The sequence below is a fragment of the Lepidochelys kempii genome, chromosome 2, assembly GCF_965140265.1.
Source record: "Lepidochelys kempii isolate rLepKem1 chromosome 2, rLepKem1.hap2, whole genome shotgun sequence".
Classification (NCBI taxonomy): Eukaryota; Metazoa; Chordata; order Testudines; family Cheloniidae; genus Lepidochelys; species Lepidochelys kempii.
In genome coordinates, this window is record NC_133257.1 from 196975528 (window position 1) to 196998560 (window position 23033).

The following is a 23033-nucleotide window of genomic DNA, read 5'->3' on the forward strand; positions in this document are numbered from 1 at the left end:
TAAGGTCAATAGGATCTCAAAGATATAGTACTCCATTTGTATGTCTTAATTACATTCCTGATTCATCCTAATGCTTTGGATTTTATTATTTATTAGTATTCCAGGCAGTGCTTAGAGCCCCACCCAAGGTTCGAGCACCACTGTAGTAGATGGTGTCCTTGTGCCAAAGAACTCATAATCTAAAGCTCCCGCACATGTCTTTAGCTATGAATAGTCCTATTAATATCAAAAAAGTAATTTTCTCTACAGTTGGACTCACTTTATACAATATTTTGGTAACCATACCGGATTGATTTATTTACAACAATAATATATAGTCCTTGTATAGCACTTTTCAACAGAGATTTCAAAGTGCTTTAAAAAAGAGGTCAGTATTATTACCCCCCTTTTGAAACAATATTTGGTAGTCTGAGTAGAAATGGAAACTATTGCAATATAGTTAAGTTTAAAAAAACATTCAAAATATTTTCCATCGTCCTATACTTCATCCTTTCTCAACTGAAATTCAGTCTGATGTTGGCAGCAGTGGAGGATCCCATATGTAGCTGAACTTCCAGGATGAGGGAATATATTGCACATCTGTTAAGAGAGAAGGCTGTTTGATGACCTCTCTGGTGAATTCACTGCTACCCAAAAGGCTGACATTTGGGATACATAAGCAATTTGAAGCAGCACTAGCACCATGCAGAGACATCACAGGACTTTAGAGGAGCTAAAGATAAGCATGCCAAAGGTAAACTGGCCACATGGTAACGGGCTCTTGCCTAGACCACAAGCCAATGTGAGAGGGACAAAGTCTGTCTCACTCTGAGGCACAACATGGAGGGTGTGGGTCTGGATAGCATGTAGAAGAACAGCCAGTGGCAAGGGGAGAATACATTCCCCTTATTTATCTGTGTAAGTACAAAAATTACATGAATATCAGTCGTCCTCTGTACATCCCCCTTCCCATGACCCATGCGACTGCTCAACGCCAGGTTTCCTCCAGAATAAGTCAGTTATTACAGCAGATAGCTGTGCATCTCTAGTGGCCTGTATGTCTATCACAGTTCCCTGGAGTCAGATAGGAAATGCGTTGCTGGTATTGATCAGTTTGAAAGGCTTTCTTGTTACAATGAGATAATTCCAGGAATACTAACGAACCTGCTGCAACCTCACAAGCTTCTGAGGCCAGCAGACACATCCTGCCATCATCACTACACCAAGGACCTCCACACCCACCCATAGAAGAGGAGCACAGTATCAGGATTATGACCAGTGCATTTTCCTCTCCATGCCCCTACTAGAGCCCACCATCAATCAGCCCTTAACAGTCCTCTGATGATGCCAGGCAAGCTCCTCCTTCACCCCCATTACAGTCCAATCCTCCTCACCCCAGCCTCTGTATCCCAAACCCCTTGAATTCATTCCTGACTCACCAACAGCCCAGAGGACCAAAGGTCTGCAGAATCTGCCATGCAGCCGGGCCATTTCCTCCCTCTGAGGAGTTCACAAAGAATATGATCCAGGCCTGCAGCAAACAGACTACAGGCCCTTTTAGAAATGAGAAAGTAACACACGTGCCTCCACAGCCAGTTTGTGGATTATACCCAATAACTAATTGCTTGGCAGCACATGCTGGTGCTAGTCTCTGAGTGGGACTGGGAAACACCTTGTCTGCCAAAAGGGGACAGCAACAGACTGAAGACCAGACGCAACACATTGCCTCCCATCAGGCCTCATGTTGTCATGGCATCAATATCCACCCGGAGAAGTAAGGATACCCTTGACTCTTCAGAGCCTGCAGGAAGCTGTCATGGTGCCCTGCTATAGAGGTGGCCCTTTGACCAGCCTCAAAGCCACTAACAATAGAGCTGAGGAAGAAGGGTGATGCTCCTCTTCTTTTTTTCCCCTCTTATTTTACACATGGCTTTCATCACTGGCTCCCATTATTGTGTTTGTACATTTTCTATTGTTTTGACTTTTTAAGCATGATTCATTATTCCAGGATAATTGCTGCACTGGTGTTTTTTTTTCTGTTTTATTTATGTAGCTTTATTTATATAATAAATCCTCTTGGGAAGCAGAACTTAAGCATTTATAGTTCGCATTGTATATGATTCACACACAGAGAGGTATAAGTGTGTGCTGCACTTCTGTATTATAATTTAGCAACTCACCTTAATAATTCACCTCATTGAGTGTCCACTGCAACTGTCTGGAATTCTGAATGTGATCATTGTAGTCCACTGCCCCTCCTCAGATTCATTCTGGTTAGCAGTGGCAATCTCAGCCTTAGCAACTGAAGGTATTCCATGACCCATGGTAACACATAAAATACACAGCATGACAAGTACACAAGATTACCAGGTTGATCTTCTCGTAGTTATGGAATGTGCCATCACTGCCCACCAGATCTATCAAAGCACTTGAAGTGTGTCTTAAAAATAGCAAATGTCCTATCTAAGGATGATCTGGTAGCTTTTTAAGACCCAAATGGAATTTTCCTCTGTGAAGGTTTGTAAACAGGTTTTCTGTGTCATCAGCTAAGGGCACCCAAGAAAGTTTCTGTCACCTGTTAATTCTAGGATAAAACTGTTCCTAACCTTCTGTAACTGTTGCTATTTGAGATGTGTTCCACATATCCATTCCACCCTAGGTGTGTGCATCCCCCAAGCACAGTTGCTGGAAATTTTCCCTTCAATGGTACCCATCGAGGTGGTTCGAGCGCCCTCTGCTGCCATGCTCCAATAGTGCCAGTAAAACACCCAGTTGACCCTGCAGCCCCTCAGTTCCTTCCTTCCAGAAACTTTGGTGTAAAGAGGCAGGAGGGCGGGTCATGGAATGGACATGTGAAACACATCTTGAAAAACAACAGTTAAGGAAGGTTAGTAATCATTTTTTCTTCTTCGATTGATTACACATGTGCATTCCACATTAAGTGACTCCCAAGCGGTTGATTAGGTGGAGGGACTGGAGTTCATGGGCACATGGACTGCAGAACAGCTCAGCCAAATTTCACAAAATCTCTGGAATGCTGAGTGAAGACATAATTGGAGGAGAATGTGTGCACCGATGACCAGGTTGCAGCTTTACAAATATCCTGAATAGGGATCTGCACTAAGGATGCTGCTGAGGATGCTTGCGACCTGGTGGAATGCGCAGTCAGGTTAGCTGATGGAGAAACACCCTCCAGATTGTAACGAATTTGAATACATAAAGTAATCCAGGACAAACTGTCTGTGAAGAGATTGGGAGACTCTTCATCCTGTGAACTATATCTACGAACAGTGGGGTGGACCTTCAAAATGGTTTACTGCTTTCCATGTAGAAAGCTAGGGCTTGTCTAATGTCCATGAGTGAAGACGTTGTTCATTTCTATTTCCATGCTGCTTTGGGTAAAAAACAGTTAGGTAAATTGCCTGACTGCTATTAAACTGTGAAACCACTTTCAGGAGGAAACTGGGGTGAGGACATAAATACACCTTATCTTAAAGAAAGATTGTATATGGAGTCTCTGATGTGAGGGCATGGAGTTCCAAGACCCTTCGGCCGAAGTAATGGCCACTAAGAAAACCACTTTCCAGGAGAGGTGTAATAAGGACAGTGCCAATGATTCAAATGGTGTTCCCATAAGCTTTGATAAGACTAAGTTCAAGTCCCAGAGAGGAACAAGCTCTTTTACTTGAGGGTATAGCCCTTTCTAGGCCTTTGCGGAATCAGTCGGACATGTTATTTGAAAAAACAGACTGATTATCCACCCGAGGGTAGAAAGCTGATATTGCTGCAAGGTGAACCTTGATAGAGGAGATAACTAAGCCTTGTTGTTTCAGGTGCAACAGATATTCAAGTATGTCTTGTATGCAGGGCCATCCCTACTCATACACAAAGTACGCAGCTGTGTAGGGCACCAGGAAATTTGGGGCACCTGGTGCCCTACGCAGCTGCGTGCTGCTCCAGCCCCTGCTCTGCCCCAGCCCCACCTCTTCCCACCCCTGCTCCGCCCCCACTCCCCTGAGGACCGCACTCACCGGCAGCAGTAAGAGCAACCTGGCCCCAGCCTGCTCCACTGGTGAGTGTTGGAGGGTGGTTCCCCCCTGAGCCCGAAGGCTGGGAGCCAGGGGAGCAGAGCGGAGCGGGCTGGGGCCAGGTCACTCCACTTCCCGCCGCCCTGTGAGAGCGAGGTTGGGCCCGCCCTGCACTCACTGGGTTGCAGGAAGTGGAGCGACCCGGCCCCAACCCACACCCTCCTGTGCCCCAAGCCAGCCCCCCCGCCGCAGAGGGCTGTGTAGGGCACCAAAATGGCTACGGACGGCTCAGCTTGTATGGATGAACGTGTGGGTGAGACTCTGCATTGGGACCCCCAAACAGAGAACTGCTTCCACTTTGAGAGGTAAGTAGTCCTGGTGGAAAGCTTTCTACTACCAATTGGACCTGATGAACTTGCTCTGAGCAAGTCTGCTCTCTGGGATTTAGCCATGGAGTTTCTAGGCCGTTAAATGAAGGGAACTCAGGTTCAGGTGGAGCTGTTGACAGCTGTCCTGGGAAATCAGGTCCGGGTGCAACCCAAGCAGGATTGGAGTTGCCACTGAGAGATCTAATAGAGTGGAGAACCAGTATGGGCAGGCCCATGTCTGGGCTATCAGAATAACCTGGTCCTGGTCCCGCTTGATTTTTAGCAGCTCTCTGTGCATGAGCAGAAAATGGGGGAAGCATCGTAAAGATGTCCCGTGCAAGGTAGTAGAAAGGCATCTGTGGCAGAACCCGGACTGTGGTCGCATAGGGAGCATAATTGGTGACACTTTCTATTGTACCTGTTTGCAAATAGGTCTATCTGGGGAGTCCAGCACTGCTGGAAAACATCTCTCACCACATCCGGGCGAAGGGACCACTCGCGGGGATTGGATAAAGCCTGCTGAGATGATCTGCTAGCTTGTTTTGTGTTCCCAGAGGGTAAAGAGGCCTCGAGGCTGATTGAGTGGCTATGCAAAACTTGCATAGCTGCATTGCTTCTTGACAAAGGAGGGAAGAGCAAGATCCTCCTTGCCTTTTGAGGTAAAACGGCTGCAGTGTTGCCTGTGAGAACAAACCAGTTTCTGCCTGTAATGTGGGGCAGGAAGGCCTGACAGGACAGGAGAACCACTCTAAGTTCCCTAATGCTAATGTGGAGTGAAAGTTCTGCCAGCGATCTGAGGCCCTATGTTCTGATGGACCCAGGTGAGCTCCCCACCCTAGCACTGACGTGTCTGAGATCAGGGTCATTGACTGTTGAGGGCATATAAAGGGAACGCCCATACAAACCATGAGCATATCCAACCACCAATTGAGGGAGATTAGAATCCATGGAGGTACCGTGAGCACAGTGTCCAAATGGTGATTGTTTGGAGAGTATACTGAGGCCTGCCATGTCTGGAGGGCTCTGAGGTGCAGTCTTGCTTGTTGTATCACCTATGTGCATGAGACCATGTGACCTAAAAGCCTCATGCAATTCTGTTGTAATTGGATGACCTTTGTGTTATTGGGGACCTGATTGATTTTAAACGTACCTCTGAGAGGTAGGCCCTGACCTGACAAGAGTTGAACACTGTCCCAGTGAACTCTATTCTCTGCACCAGAATGGAGGTAGACTTTTCTGCATTTATCAGAAGGCCTAATGCCTTGAACATCAACTGGATGAGTCGAACATTGGACACTATCCAAGTCTTGGACCAGCCCTTTACTAGCCAGTCATCTAGATAAGGGTAGAGCTGCACCCCAACCTCCTCAGGAAAGCTGCCACTACTGCCATACATTTTGTGAACACCCCCGGAGCTGCAGATAGGCTGAATGGGAGGACCATGAATTGGTAGTGTGAGTGGCTCACTACGAATCTGAAGAATCTTCTGTGTCCTTGGTTCAACAATATATGAAAATAGGTTTCTCTTAAACTGAGAGTAGCACACCAATCCCCGGGATCCAGGGAGGGTATAATGGATGCTAGGCTGACCACGCAGAACTTTATTTTCTTGAACTAGTTGTTGAGTTGACGCAGGTCTAAAGTCAGTCTGAGATCTCCTTTGGCTTTTGGGATTATGAAATAATGGGAGTAGAACCCCTTCCGTCTTAAATTCTGTGGAACCTCTTCCATGGCTCCCATCTGAAAGAGGGATTGAACCTCCCAGACCAGAAGTTCTTCATGAAAGGGGTCCCTGGAGATGGATGTGAAGGGAGGGTGGGAAGAAGGGGTAGAAATAAACTGGAGGCTGTATCCCAATTCCACTGTGCTCAACACCCAATGGTCCATGGTGATACAGGACCATGCACTGAGGAAGGCGGAAAGGCGGTTTGCAAATAAAGGGGCATCATAGGAACTAGTACAGCATCCTTGAGCGTCCCATCAAAATGCCTACTTAGAACATTCAGTCTGGGAGGGGCAGGCATTGACATCGAGGTAGAAGGTGGGAGTGGCCTATGCCTAACCCCTGCTTCTCCTTCTCTGCGGATCCTGATGGGAAGCCAGGGCTGAGTAGCGGATGGGCTGTTGAGGCCTGTTGTGCTTCCTTGAAGGAGCTTGTGTGTACAATTCAAGAGAGTTAAGGGACACCCTGGAGTCTTTTAGACTATGAAGCTTTGCATCCGGCTGTTCCAAAAAGACTGAAGCTCCTTCAAAAAGTAGGTACTGAAGGGTTTGCTGGACCTCCTGTGGGAGTCCCGAGGACTGTAGCCAAAAACTCCTGAGCAAGGCCACAGCCGAAGCCATGGACCTGGCCATCAAGTCAGCCACATCCAAAGCAGCTTGTAATGAGGTCCTCACCACTGATTTTCCCTAGACCCAGTGAGGAGAACTCTTGCCTAGCCTCTTGTGGGAGCAAGTCCTTGAATTTCTGCATGGAGTCCCACATGTTAAAATCATACCTGGCCAGCAGGCGTAGACTGGTTTGCAGTTTCGAGTTGTAACCCCCCCCCCCAGTAAAATAAAATTTCCTACCAAACAAGTCTAATTTTTTGAGTCTTTTGATTTTGAGGTTGCGCCCTGATTTCCCTGCCTTTCTCTCTCATTACCACCAAAGATCCTAGGTGTGGGGATGGGTGTACAGGAACCCATAACCAATCATAGAATCATAGAATTTCAGGGTTGGAAGGGACCTCAGGAGGTCATCTAGTCCAACCCCCTGCTCAAAAACAGGACCCATCCCCAATTAAATCATCCCAGCCAGGGCTTTGTCAAGCCTGACCTTAAAAACTTCTAAGGAAGGAGATTCCACCACCTCCCTAGGCAACGCATTCCAGTGTTTCACCACCCTCCTAGTGAAAAAGTTTTTCCTAATATCCAACCTAAACCTCCCCCACTGCAACTTGAGACCATTACTCCTTGTCCTGTCCTCTTCCACCACTGAGAATAGTCTAGAACATCCTCTCTGGAACCACCTCTCAGGTAGTTGAAAGCAGCTATCAAATCCCCCCTCATTCTTCTCTTCCGCAGACTAACCCTGGGCAGGAACAAAGTATTTCCGCTCAGCATTTTTTGATGTGGGGGGAAGGGATGCAGGGGTGTGCCACAAGGTCTTAACATAGTCTGTAATGGTCTCATTGAGTGACAGGGCTACTTTTGAAGGGCCCACAGCAGCTAAAATGTCAACTAGGCTATGGGAGGACTCTTTCACTACCTCCACCTTAATGCTCACATTTAAGGCCATCCTCTTCAATAACTCTTGGGGAGCCTTATAGTCAACCTGGGGATGCGACACACCCCCTCCTGAGACTGCCTCATCAAGGAAGGAGGATGAGGAGGCCAGCACCAGCTATGGAAGTTCTTTCTCTCTTTCTGCCTCAGCAGGATCCCATTGAGCCATCTCTTGCAATATGGTACTGGGCTCGGTACTGGAGTTTGGACCAGGTGTTACCCAATGGGATGATTCTGCTCTTCTTTCCAAGGCCACCAAATAGGAATGTCTGGAATAAGCCCTGGAAACTGGGGGAAACCATGGGTTCCAAAAGGGTCACTGGACCAGCTTATGTCCCCAGTGACCTCCTGGCCATGCACTTGATGGTACTCCTGTGCCCCAATCCATGGAACAATAGAAATACCTGGAGGATTAGTGAGAATAGCTCTTCAAATGGGAAGAGTAAGACCCAACCTCTGACTTGGAAGACAGCGAGTCTCTGTCTGGTGACCACGGTGGTGTCATTCCCACCAGTGATGGAGACTGACTTGTACTGCTGGTGATACCAGTACCGACAGCGAGAGAAGGTCTCTGGCAGTGGCAAATGCCTCCAGTATGCTTGGTACCAAGATAGTATTGGTACCGTACTGTGCCACAGATGCAGATGGCTCTTCCGGTACCAGACTTGACAGTGCCTGCTCAGGTGCTGGAGTCAACACTATCGACTTCTGTGGTACTGAGGCAGAGGAGTGCTTTGATTTAGATCGCATTCTACTCTGATCCCCATGCCTGGCTGTCTTCGGTGCCAGCGATTGCCCCCTCTCAGCTGGCTGCTTCTTATACCTTTTTGTAGGCACTGGGGCTGGTGATCAGTGCTGGGACTCCAGGATGGTAAGAAGAGCACTACTTACAAATGCTGAGGCACTTGGTGCCGAGTCTGACCAGCCTAGCTTAGAAGAAGGTCTCAGTGCTGCCTCCATGAGCAAAAACTTCAGCCTGGCCTCCTGGTCCTTTTTCATGTGAGGTTTAACGTCCCTGCAGATCTGGCAACGGTTGCCAGTGTGAGCTTCTCCCAGGGACTTGAGGCAGTTTGAGTGTGGGATGCTCAGGGGCATAGGAGTTGTTGCAGGAGTTGCATGGCCTAAAGCCCGGTGAACAAGGCATGCCTTGGCACTGGGGAATAGGCAAAAATTCCAGTAAAACACAAAGTCACAGAACTTCACTAAAATTAGATAAAATTGACTAAAACTAACTACAACTAACAACAACTAACTAACTATGTACAGAAAAAGAAGACCACCGAGAGATCCTGCAAAGCAAGGATGCCAGTTCCAGCAACCATCACAGGTAGTAAGAAGGAACTGAGGAGGCAAGGGTCAGCTGGTTTCTTTACACTGGTGGTATTGGCACACAGTAGCACACAAGAACAAATGGATATAAACTGGCCATCAGGAAGTTTAGACTTGAAATTAGAGGAAGGTTTCTAACCATCAGAGGAGTGAAGTTCTGGAACAGCCCTCCAAGGGAAGCAGTGGGGGCAAAAGACCTATCTGACTTCAACATTAAACTTGATAAGTTTATGGAGGAGAAGGTATGATGGGATAACATGATTTTGGCAATTAATTGATCTTTAACTATTCATGGTAAATAGGCCCAATGGCCTGTGATGGAATGTTAAATGGGGTGGGATCTGAGTTACTACAAAGAATTCTTTCCTGGGTATCTGGCTGGTGAACCTTGCCCACATGCTCAGGGTTCAACTGATCGCCATATCTGGGGTCGGGAAGGAATTTTCCTCCAGGGCAGATTGGAAGATGCCCTGGGGGGTTTTCGCCTTCCTCTGCAGCATGGGGCATGGGTCACTTCCTGGAGGATTCTCTGCACCTTGAAGTCTTTAAACCATGATTTGAGGACTTCAATAGCTCAGACATAGGTGAGAGGTTTATTGCAGGAGTGGGTGGGTGAGATTTGGTGGCCTGCATTGTGCAGGAGGTCAGACTAGATGATCATAATGGTCCCTTCTGACCTTAATATCTATGCACCTATGAATCAGAGGGCGCTCAAGCTGCCTCAGTGGGTACCAGAGAGGGAAAAATTTCTGGTGACTGTGCTCTGGGTGCACGCACACCATGAGTGGAATGCACATGTGTAATCACTCAAAGAACAATGTGTAACTAATACACACTAACACTTTATAAACATATAGCTGTGTGTTTGTTAAGTGCCTTTGGAAAAACTTATCCTGTACCTCTGAACTTGAATCTGTCTAGGTTTGATTAGTCCTGTCAGACTTGAATGTATGAGTAGGAAAAAGTCATGATATGGTCCTGGGTAATGGATTCTGTGAACAGCAGTTTAGCACTGCAGAATGTCATCTTGTTTATGGAGTATGATTATTTCCTGTATGTATAGGCTGCCTATGTCACTCTGAGTGGCCTCTGGAGACGTGAATATAGAATCCCTCGACAGATAAAAACTTTGTTATTTCAGAACACACCTGCGTTTTTATCTATATTTAGGGAAACTAATGTAGCAATAAGGACTCCAAAGAAGTACTCCTAGGAATTAGTGTAAGCATGCCATTGGGCAGCTGGAGAAACACACAAAAGGTCAGAAAGAAACGGTCTATTAACCATATTTAGAGAGGAAAAATGTATGGGACTTAACAAAACAGAGGACATGCAAAGAGCATCTCAGTATAGATAGGGATGACAGAGCCTTTTTTATGCCCTAAGCAATGTCTGACAGCATGAGAAGGATTCAGATTCAGAGGCAGAGGTGACTGGCTGGCTGATACCAGTGGTGTTGTTGATGGCCCTGTGACATGACCCTATTGGCAAGATTCCCAGGCTTTGATTTCCTCTAATGTAAAATAAATATGCTGCCTTTAACTCTCTAGGTCCTCATACAGCTTCTCATAGAGGTATTCATCATTTGTTTCTCTACTTTGAGGAACCCGCTCTTCTGGCATATTCAGGAAGCTGACACATTGGCCCCATTTCTCAGATCTAACTGGGCTGCTCTTGGTAAAGGACCCAAGGAGGAGGGCAAATGTGACCTTTTATCACCTTTTCATCTCCCCAGTTCAGGAGCTGGCAGGATTCAGATTCAGTATTCTTGCTTGTACCTTTGCTGCTTGCTTTTGCGTTCCACTCTTCCCGAACACTGTGCCTTCCTCCTCCTCCTCCTCTCAAGCTCTCTAGCTTCATCCTTTCTCCTCACTCCATGCAAACATACCCACACTCCTTCCTGAATTTAAGGGCTCTGTATTCATGTGAACACATGCACACGTGCACGAAAACCACACTTTGAAAGTGTACATACATAAATGACTGCCATACATCTCTGAAAATAAACTGTACATGCCTAGCTCTGAAGCCATGCCAGCAAGCCCACCAATTCTGCACATCAATTTATTAAGTCCTTAAGTGACTTTTCTGAAAATGATGTGCCAGATTATCTTTCCTTGTGAAATCATTTGCACAGGCACAAATTGGGTCCAGTAAATACATGGATGAAAACTGGTAAGTTTAAGGTACAAATCAGTTTAACATCTGACATTTTCAATATGTCTCATTACCTAGCACTGCCACAGCTGCCCCAGATTATGTAGTGATCCTAGTCTCCACATAGTCTGGGACACTGTGGAAGCGACATATTGGCAAGATATTTGGGTGATATTAAATACTCTATACACAGTTGAGGTTAAAACTTGCTTCCACTTACAACTCAATTTGCACACAGACACACACATGACCACTAGTAACCAATACTGGACCAATGTGCCAGAAATCGCCTCTTAATCCAAAGCAGAATTATTCTGCAAAGTTTGGAGAAAATCATATGAAGCATTTGGGCAAGATGATGGGTCAAAAAATGAGAATGATTTAATTTCTTGACATTTGCCAAGTTCTTTTTTAGCTTTTCATATCTCCATGCCTTAGAAACTAAATGTTTTAGTATCTGCTGATCTTGGTAAGGACAAACTTTTCCCTTTGATTAAATATGGAGCCAAGAGAGATGGGAGGGAAATATTTAGCTATTAAAAGTGGTTTCCAGATACTCAGGAAGTCTGCATGTCCTCGAAACACAATCCATAAAGTTAAAAAGGCTGCATCAGGGCACTTTATAATGTCTGTGGGGCCCAGATGTGACTTTCTGCACTGCATGACGCAGGGAGGGATAGCTCAGTGGTTTGAGCATTGGCCTGCTAAACCCAGGGTTGTGAGTTCAATCCTTGATGGGGGCCATTTAGGGATCTGGGGCAAAAATTGGGGATCGGTCCTGCTTTGAGCAGGGGGTTGGACTAGATGACCTCCTGAGGTCCCTTCCAAACCTGATATTCTATGATTCTATGATGTGTACTTCCTGTACTGAACTTGGCCCTGATGCCCACTTAATAAAGTTCTCTTGACCCCAAAGTGGACCATATACCACCTCCTTCAAATCCTTACTCAAAACTTACTGCTTTCAGTTAGCTCTCTACCAATGACATTCTCCCTGGGCTTCCTTCCACGCTCTTCCAATGTTAATGTATCTCAAGAGTAGACTGTTCATTGTTTTATACTTTGTCCTCCCATACCCACCTCCCCATCTTTTGTTTACAGTCATCCCTGCTGTGTTTTGCCTAATTTGAAATGTAAATACCTCAAGGCAGAGACCTGGCATTTTTAAAATCTCTGTAGAGCACAATGCACATCTATGATGTTATACAATAATAATAAGTAATAATTTTGGTAGATATTTACAACTTTAATTACATCTCATCAAATGCAGGAATCTTGTAATTGCATTAGGTTTGGATTCAGAGATACATTTTCTGCCAGAAGAGTCTGGCAGTGAGTACAGTCCTAGCAATATCCTCAGTGAGGATACAATCATTAGTTATTGGTGAAGAGGAGGTGTCAATGGTGCTTGAGACAGTTGCTGAAATCAATTAACAGAGAGCCTGTGTTAATAGAAGAGGCAGAGGTTCCACTCCTTTTTTTCACCCTCTAATCAAACATAACAGTTATTTGTGGGTGACCTGAAACTAATGTGGACAGTATGTTCTTGGTACAGTATGTTCAGATATTGCTAATATTGTTGCTCTGACCAACTTGTGTAATACAATTACCTGAAGGTGAATCCTTTTTACAGAAATAAACTCTGGAGCTGTAGGCCGAGATGTTTATAGCAAATGAACTCTGAGGCCAAAGAACTATTTGTTTATTAGCCTAGGCTTTGGGGTCTGATCCTGCAACACTTATTTACCCAAAGAGTTCAATTTAATTCAACAGAGCTTTTTACTTACCATTTACATAAGAGGATGTATTTTTATTTAGTAGATTTTTAAATGAAAAGGACAGGCATGTTTCAAAACATGTTAGCTGGTCATGATGAGCTACTGAATAATTATTGTATTGTACTGGTTAATCATGGCTACCTATCACATGTTAAAATGAATGTCCTTGTATGCACTAAGAGCTACATTGTATTTTATGTTGTATTAGTAAACATAGTTTCTGACACAATGCATTTTCCCATAACAGACAAGGCCTCTATCAGCAAGTAATGTAAACAAATAATTTAAACAAATATACAACAGTTATTCTAGGGACAGGAGCCTTATAGAACTGGGAGAGGAAGAGAGATAGGAGAAGAGAGTAATGGGGAAAGAAAGAAAGGCGGGACATTAATTATGGAGACCTTTAATATATTTAAGCTGAGACAAGGACTGTCTTTTATTATACAACACGCAGTGCAACAGAGCCCTGATTGAGGGCTCTGCGTATTACTCGAACACGCATTTATTTATTTATTTTCCTTGTGATCAGTTTCAGTTGTATTTTCTTTGCTCATCAGTATTTTTTGAGAATGAGTTATTGGGAAATAACTGTACAGTGAATATGTAAATCCCTATTCTCTGATTGGGTAATTATGTCTGGCAGCCAGTCAGAGTACAGGGATTCGCATATTGTACAGCTAGTGAGAAATAATTACAGTCATTATGTGAATGAGAGTCCCACAACCAATCAGATGCCAGGGAGCTGTATAACTGAGGAAAAAAATGAACAGTTTATGTATCAATAACTCCTCATTTCCCTCTGTAATGAGTATGACTAGAAATAGTACCAAGTTTTAATGAAATTCCTACATTACAATGAAAATATCTGTGCTTGTCCCAGGAACCATTCACTGTGTGATTGGCTTTCAAGCTTCATCCGCTTATTGATCATTTAGATGAAAAATTTAAATAGCTGCTCACTCTTAGCCCAAAAAATTCTCTTGCTATTTATTCAACGGGAGAATCATTTTAAAATAGTATATCTCCCTATCACCAGATTTGTTCAACTTGGTACTAGAAGCAGTAATGGTCGTAGCACTGAGAGATGAAAAAAGAGGAGTCATGTTATGTGGGAGGACAGTAAATAACCTTAGAGTTACAGATGATATTGAATTCATTTCACTGACCAAACATTTATAGAGAATAACTGACCAGGAAAGCAGAAACTTTGGAAAAGTTCAGTATGGAGAAGACAAAAATATGGCAATTGGAAGACAAGAGGCAAAAAGTTAGAGGAAGGAGTTAGAGGCAGAGAACTAGAATACACACGGAAAAATCTGTTTGCCTTGGAGGACTGGTATTAAAGAATGGGAATTGTAAAGATGACATAAAAAAGTAGAATCAGACTAGCCGCTACAGTATTTGGAAAAAGAAAAGGAGTACTTGTGGCACCTTAGAGACTAACAAATTTATTTGAGCATAAGCTTTCGTGAGCTACAGCTCACTTCATCGGATGCATTCAGTGGAAAATACAGTGGGGAGATTTATATACATAGAGAACATGAAACAATGGGTGTTACCATACACATTGTAACGAGAGTGATCACTTACGGTGAGCTATTAACAGTTCTCCGTTACAGTGTGTATGGTAACACCCATTGTTTCATGTTCTCTATGTATATAAATCTCCCCACTGTATTTTCCACTGAATGCATCCGATGAAGTGAGCTGTAGCTCACGAAAGCTTATGCTCAAATAAGTTTGTTAGTCTCTAAGGTGCCACAAGTACTCCTTTTCTTTTTGCGAATACAGACTAACACGGCTGCTACTCTGAAACCTATCATTATGCAAGGCACTGAATTTAGCCTTATGGAGTGGAAATCTATCAACTTCATGAAAAAACTCGTACAGATACAGACAGACATCATCTTCCTTTCCAAATGCAAACAGATGGACATCATACCAAAAGGACTGAAGGCAAAAAATCCATTACAATCTACATACCGCACAGACTATGCTGACAGCTTGTGCCACATGCTCTCAAAGAAATCGCGCAACCACCTGATCAACATCCTCTACGGCAAACAGGGAAAGATTAAGAATGAGCTCTCAAAACTGGATACTCTCATATAAAAACAACCTTCCACACAAACTTCCTTGTGGCTGGACTTTACAAAAACTAGACAAGCCATTTACAACACACACTTTGCTTCTCTACAACAGAAAAAGGACAGTATTTGGAAAACTCTGCAGATCTGAAAGGCTAAACAGATTTAGATAAAACCAAAATTAGTGTATCTGAGACAACTGTTATGCTGATACTGCTATATGGGTCTAAATGTTGAAATATGAGGAAAGCCAATGAATGAAATATATTGACTGAAGAATTGAACTGGTTGGGGGGATACTGAGAGTTTCAAGACTGCAGAAAATAAAAAAAGAAGTGACAAGAAAATGACTAGGGCATAACATAATGTTTTTACAGAAGATTCAAGAAGGATGACTGAGATGGTTTGGAGAAGGGTCAAAAATGGACCCAAAAAGGATACTATATATGGCAATACATACCTACATACCAGAGTGCTAGGAACTAGCAGTAGAAGATGACCAAGGATGAATTGGATAGACATAGTGACGAATGACATAAAACAAAAAGGTTTAAAGGTGAATAAAGCTGTGAAGCTGGCACAAGACAGAAAGTGATGGAAAGACATCATTTGGCCCCATAATTGCAGCTGAGCTGAAGGATGGGAGCCAAAGAAGAAGAAAATACTCCTCTTGCAGAGTGCCTAGTGCTTCATAAAACTTTACAAAACCTACCTGGGAGTTCTATCAATGTACCAGAAAAGACCACAGCCTTTTAATATTACCATTTTCTCCATACTGTCTCCATTGTTTTGGGGAGATTTTTGTTTGTTTTTAAGTACAAAGATATACTTATTTATGTGGCATCATAGGACTTCAGCATTTGATATGACTTGTGCACCACTCCTGTGTGTTTGATGTACCCTGAACGTTGCTTCATTATCAATGTTTGAGAGGCCTCAGAAGTTGATTCCCCACCCTCTACAACTGTTATTTTATACTTAAAACTAACGTAAAAATGGTATAAGACCTCATTCTTCTCTTGCTGGGCTCTAGATACACCACTTGTAAATGAAGAGATTCTAAATACATATTCTTTTGCTTAGGTTTTTATTATTTGATACTTCCACTTAAGGTATAACAGCAAACTGAAATAGCTTCTCAAAACAACTGATAATGCTGACAACAACCAGGAAAAGCTAGTATGTGTCTAAAACCTGGATCTGCTGGCTTTGAGCAACTACTGCATTTATGCCACTACCCACCAGCTCTTCCAGAGCAGCCATTAACAGGCTCTCAGCCTTGTGGGCCTATCATAAATATAAAGGGAAGGGTAAACACCTTTAAAATCCCTCCTGGCCAGAGGAAAAGCCCTTTCCACCTGTAAAGGGTTAAGAAGCGCCTCGCTGGCACCTGACAAAAATGACCAATGAGGAGACAAGATACTTTCAAAGCTGGAGGGGGGAGAAACAAAGGGTCTGTGTCTATCTGTGTGATGCTTTTGCTGGGGACAGAACAGGAATGGAGTCTTAGAACTTAGTAAGTAATCTAGCTAGATATGCGTTCAATTATGATTTCTTTAAATGGCTGAGGAAATAACTGTGCTGAATGGAATGTAGATTCCTGTTTTTGTGTCTTTTTGTAACTGAAGGTTTTGCCTAGAGGGATTCTCTATGTTTTGAATCTAATTACCCTGTAAGGTATTTACCATCCTGATTTTACAGAGGTGATTCTTTTTACTTTTTCTTCTATTAAAATTCTTCTTTTAAGAAACTAAATGCTTTTTCATTGTTCTTAAGATCCAAGGGTTTGGGTCTGTGGTCACAGTGCAAGTTGGTGAGGATTTTTATCAAACCTTCCCCAGGAAGGGGGGGTGCAAGGTTTTGGTGAGGATTTTGGGGGAAAGACGTTTCCAAACAACTCTTTCCCAGTAACCGGTTAAACATTTGGTGGTGGCAGCGAAAGTCCAACGGCAAAGGGTAAAATAGTTTGTACCTTGGGGAAGTTTTAATCTAAGCTGGTAAAAGTAAGCTTAGGAGGTTTTCATGCAGGTCCCCACATCTGCACCCTAGAGTTCAGACTGGGGAAGGAACCTTGACAGGTCCCAAGTACCACAGGATATGCCAGCCATAGAAGGCCTGATTGACAATGCTCTCAGGGTCCTTGATTGGTCCAGGCACATTACCTATGCCCGGAGGGGACACCAAGAAGTTGTCTGTGCAACTAGGCAGATTTCCCCAGCTTGCTGCTACAACAGACCTTGCTTCAGCCTTGTTCCCAGCCTTAATCCAGCCCTGCTCCCTTCTGCTCCTGCCTTGCTCCAGCCCTGCTTCCTTTCCAGGCTTCTGACCATCAGCTCTGGTTCCAGGCTGCTGACTCCAGTTCCACCCACTACGCCAGCCTCCATGGAGATGACAGCTAGTGCTTAGCAGTTAAGGAGCAGCCAGAAGTAACATACACTGACCGAAAGTATTTGTAACTTCTCATGACAATATACAATTAAGGTAGAATTGTAAATTCCAGTAGAAGTGAAGATGCACACAATAAATGTATATGAGTTGAGAGTACATTAAACACAGAGGAGTGGTACAGAAGTTATATCAGATGCTGGAGTCCTATGATGCCACATGCATCTTTGTATTTTAAAACAAACAACCCTTCCACCCCCTCCCCCGCCTCCCCCCCAAGGAGAGAATATGGAGAAAAAGGTAATATTAAAAGGCTGTGGTACTTTCTGGATTTCTATAAGGAGGTAATTTCCAGCCTAATACTGAATGCATTCAACAGTATACTCAAAGCATTGTCTTTTTCCTCTCAGAGCTTACACACTAGCAGCACTCTCACATAGGTATGAGGTAGAAGAGCATTCTGAGTAATGGCATCCAAATAAGTATAAAAAGCACTTCAGAATTCCTAAATCAAGCACTAGCACAATAGCTTTTGAACTAGAATACAATGTTCTCAGTACAAATAGGCTTATTTTTCTTGTAACCTTAGTATACCCATTTTCAAGTAAATATGCAGAAAGTTCTTCAGTGTGCAGCTGTTTCACGGGGTTCTTGCATCTGCAGTCTGGGTATAACGTGGAAGATGTGGATGTGCCTGTAAATGCACTGGGTTCTTTTGTACATACTTGAAAAAACGGAATTATGGAAGATTTTTCCTCACTGTTTAAAATAAAAAAATAGAACAAAAATTTCCAATTTAGATGTGTAAAGTTAGACACTTAAATCCCTATGTAGACACCTATTGAAGAGCCTGATTTTCAAAGGTACTGAAAACCCATAGGTCTGGAGACGCAGCTGCTCAGCATCTTTGAAAATCAGAATATTTTTATTTAGGTGTCTCAGTAAGGACCTAGAAGTCTTACTTTAGTTGCCTATGTTTAAAATTTTTGATCTTAGTGTCTGTTCTAGCATGTATAGAGACATGTTAGAGTCACAAGTTGCTATTACCACAGATATCTTTCACAGCCAAATCCTTGACTAAATAAATGCTTTCAAAGATACAACTCCTTTATTATGACTGTAAGCATGAGAGTAGTCTCATTGAAGTCGATGGAACTACTCACATATTTAAAGGTAAGCATGTGTTTTGATGTTTTATTAGATTGGAGCCTAACGGCTTACAGAATGTTTGATGGACCAGAGAAACCTGAGATCCACTAAAAAGACATTGAAACACCTTTGTAATGGGATATCCTGCAAAATTCAAAGGTGTGTCTATTTTCAGTAGGCAGCTGATTTGACAAGGTTTCATTTTGAGACACTGTGAAAAACATAGCTTTACTGGTCATGAGCCTGATCCAGCTCCCACTTAGGTCAATGGCAAAACTTCCATTGTCTTCAGTGAAAGTGAAAGTGGACCCTAAAACATAATGCTTTTTATTACTCCAGTAAAATCCTGGGAATCAAGTGCTGAAGGTGGAATCCTGAGATACCCTGAAATCCTAATTTTTGGAAAATTTTAGGAAAAATGTGTGTGTGTGAGTATATATCTATAAAATGTCAGGAGATCTCATTGTTACTTATATTCTTTATCATTTACATGTGGGGTGTTTTACAGCTACGAAATGCAGCTCTTAATCAAGGTGCCCTTGATGCCTACTTAATAGTTAAATAAGCAAAGATCATGTTATTTCTGTCCATTTAGAAAGATCTTATATGATGTTTCATGCAATATTTGGGGGTTTTTGGATTTTGATTTAGAAAAGTATTATTTTCCCATGTTAAATATAAAATGTGTTGGATTGTATTACCATTTTAATGGCTTTTTCCCACATTTTCAATGTAATCATTTAATCAGAGACCCAAAAGACTCTGGCATTAATGAGAAGTATAAATTGTCCTGGAAAAGCACCCAGAAAAGATTCATAAGGTTAGTGAGGTTTGAAATAGCATAGCGCTCCCCACAAATGTAACCTGCAGGCACTGCAAATACTTTTGGCAACAGCAGGGTTAAAATAGCACCCATGTTGGTTAAGAAAAGGACACATCATAATACCTTTGAAAGACTACAACTAGAAGAAAAAGTATTTTGTATCTATGTCAAGCAATTGCTGATTAATACATAGGAAATCATCAGCAGAACACTCAGTTATCTACACCTGTTAATTAGCTAAATGTAGTCAAGTCTTTTCTAGTTCTCATTTCACATACAGTCATATGTGTTATTTGCCTTCCTGCTACCCACCGCTGGTAGAACATTAGACAGACTATGTGATGCATCAAAAGTAACTACTGAGCATATATTTCTGCTGATGGCAGGATTTTTAAATACTCAAGGCATTGGTACAGCCAACACATATGTAAATGGCAGCATTAGCTCTACATATTATTTTGTAAACTAATATTGAAGGAATACATTTAAAGTTCTGTTAGTAACATGATGCACAAAAATTATTCCTAAAAACTGAACATACACAGTCATTTAAATGCGTTACAGTAATATGCATTCATGACAGAATTAAATATTCATACACTCAAGGGAGACTGAAATGCTATCTACATATATTAGAATATTTAAAGCCATCAGTTATCATTTTAAAAAATAAAAACCTTTTATCCACCTTACTTAGCCATACAGGCCCTGTTCAAATGATCAATCTTTGATAGTCTGTTTTTATTTTCAAAACAATTGTACTGATTTTACAAGATGGTCAACAAATCAAAAAGTATCTCAGCTATATTACTGGTCTCCAGTAAAAGATAAAATGATTTAAAAATATCTATCAAGATAACCCAACTCTAACTATATAAATATGTGGCCTGACATATTTGTTGCACAAATTTGTTGCACAAATTTATTTAATTACTGGTTTACATTGTTTCATTGTATAAGTGTTTCCTTCCACATTTCTAACATAAAATAAAACTGTACTACATAGTAAAACTACTTCATGAAACATGGCTCACTTCCAGTACAATGCAACATTTTGAAACAAGATTAAAATCTATTCATGTGATCTCTATTTACGTAGAAAACTGCATACTTCAATGAAACTTTAAGAATTTTTATCATTAATCTTACATAGATTACTATTTGCAAAATTCATCATTATATTAAAACTTATGCATTTGTCAGTATGTGTCTGTTACATACCTATACACATACAATTTATAGGCTTCAGTTAAGTAAACCCATGCTGGGAAATATTAATGGAAATGAAGACAATGCCTACAGACAAAAGCACTGATCAATGCACTCCGCTAACATTATCTTAATGGCAATATTTTCTACTCCATTCTCCCTACTTTATGATTCATTTAGCAGAAGATATATAAGCACCAAAGAATGCAATTTGACCCATTTCTCATTGATCTCAGTTACCCAAAGATTTTCATTCAGTACAGTAGTAAGCAGCTGTCCCCTAGTCTACAATGACACAGCAGGGTTGAAGAAACAGCTTTACTAGGCTTCTTTCCTTACAGGTAACTCGCCCCTTGCCCTTAACTAAAAAAGGATGCTAGGGGAAAAGAGGCACTCACAGTACTAAATCCTGAAAGTAAGGTAAACTTTAGTGCCAACATTTTATCATTTTCAATGTCTCCTAATCCAAGCTCTATAAAGCCACTTTCAACGCACTGTACACAGAACAATGCATTTGAGACAAATGCACATCAGTTATGTGTGAATGGGCAGAGAAGTGCTTTCTATCCATTGCTATTTTGCTATGACCCTCCTCATTTCCCTTGTCCTTAAACAACCTTCCACTCTGTCTTTATATCTCTCTTCTTTACATTTAAATAGAAAATAACCATCTTTAATCATAAAACATCATCATCATAATCAGGGTACACTTCTTCCTGGTAAGGCTAGATGCTTTCACTTCCCAAAGTCATCCTCCTTTTCATTCCCTACAGAATGGATTCCCACCCCTACTCTAATTTCCTATCTAACCGCAAGCGATCGTAGTTTATAAAAGAAGGCTCCTCTGCTGTGCTTGGCGATGACCGTTTTAAAGGCGGCAGACCTACCTTTTTGTCTTCTTTCTCACTGTTTTGCCTCTTCTCTGGATTATTACTGTCACTAGCAGTTGCACTTTCCCCTGCCTGCCCATCCTGCTGTTGCTGCTGCTGCTGCTGACAGCCTCCAGACCCCTGCGAGTGGGGGATGGGCTCTGGGCACTGAGAAACTCCCTTAACATCCATCTCCATCTTCCAATTCACTGTATTTCAAGACAAAAGCAGACAAAATACTTTCCACCACCCAGCGTCTTCCTTTTTTCAGGAGGCCGTGGCACGCATGGCTCTGGCTGCCTCTTCTGCACCGATCCGGTGGCTGCAATTCCCCCCTAGATCCTCCAGACTTTTGTATCTAGCGTGTGTGTGTGTATGTGTGTGTGTGTCCTTGGTGCGATGGCCTTCAATCGCCCCTAAACAGCAAACGCTAACTAAGCAGATCACTAGCGACTCAGATCAACTCCCTGCCCCAGTCTAATTGTGGTGATTATTTACTTTATGCTATCTATGTCCCAGGCCCGTACAAGCCTTTTTGGCTGCAGCCCTTTAAACAAAGTTAACTGGCGGGAGCTAAGCACAGGATGGGGGCGAGGGGAAATCGCCGGGATTTAACACCGTGAAACTGACAATAACCCGGTAATGTCAAGTAAAAGTTAAACCTCCCCCTTTCTCCCCTCCCCCCGCCTCCTCTCCAGATCCTAGGCAAGCACAATACAGCAAAGGAAAAGAAGCGAATTCAGACCTGAGCGAGGTGCTGGTGACGAGGAGGGCAGACGAGCATTTATCCGACTGTTGCCTTTATTTCCCCCCTCCACCCCGGCCAACCCCACCTCCCTTCTATAGCAAACGTGGTCTCCTTGATGTTAATCTCCTCTCCGTGATCTGTGTGTATGTGTGTGACTGGAGCTCCCTCTCTCTCAATCTGCCAGCGCCACGCAGCATTGCACAAGGAGAACTGGAGTAAGGAGAAAAACAAGAGCAAATTCAGGCAGGAAATCTAAACCAGTACCAGCCACCAGCTCCCGAGTTTTATTTTTTAAAAACCAAATAAATAAAATATAGGAGAGAGAGAAAAAAATCCTGTGTAAATAGTTAAAAATCAAGGGAGACTACAATGTACATACAGGATTCTTTTATTCCCTATGATAGCTACTTTAGACTGGAAGTTATGCATGGGTGGGGAGAATGCAATCTCATTAAGAATATTTAAATTATAAAATAATAAGAAAAATATTGAAACCCAATCCAGCCAACTGTTTATCTTTAATTTAAAAAAAGTGGTGAATTTAGACCAGATAATTCTTAAATCAGGACACCATCAGATGACCAGCCTGCACTTCTAAAAATAACACCACATTGTCCTGAGGAGCTGCTGCTTTAAAAGTTAACTGGAAACATCTAGTAGAAGTCTGTGTGGAACTTTATAATAGCCATAATCCACTCCATAAAGATATAGTGCCAGATCCTCAGGAGCTTTGACCATTTACATCAACTGAGGATCTGTCCCAGGATATTTTGGATATGCTATTGGGTGGGGCCATTTGGTTCTTTCCCTTGGATTTCATTACATCCCACATGGGTTTGTTTCTACATGTACCC

At 42.6% G+C, this 23033-nt stretch overlaps 1 protein-coding gene across 6 annotated transcripts in view; it reads right to left on the bottom strand.

The window, feature by feature from the left end:
• Window positions 1-22264, bottom strand: part of RBMS3 (RNA binding motif single stranded interacting protein 3) — a 919857-nt gene extending 897593 nt beyond the window's left edge. For 4 of the 6 annotated variants that reach the window (XM_073333379.1, XM_073333377.1, XM_073333376.1 and 1 more), the window contains exons 1-2: window positions 22177-22258; window positions 21450-21640 (exon numbers count right to left, since the gene is read on the bottom strand). In XM_073333379.1, the coding sequence (XP_073189480.1) occupies window positions 21450-21629 (180 nt within the window). In that variant the 5' untranslated portion in view covers window positions 21630-21640; window positions 22177-22258. Of the gene's footprint in view, window positions 1-21449; window positions 22069-22176 lie in introns of those variants that run through there. The other 2 variants (XM_073333380.1, XM_073333381.1) reach the window with 2 other exon arrangements.
• Between the last annotated feature and the right edge of the window lie 769 nt (window positions 22265-23033).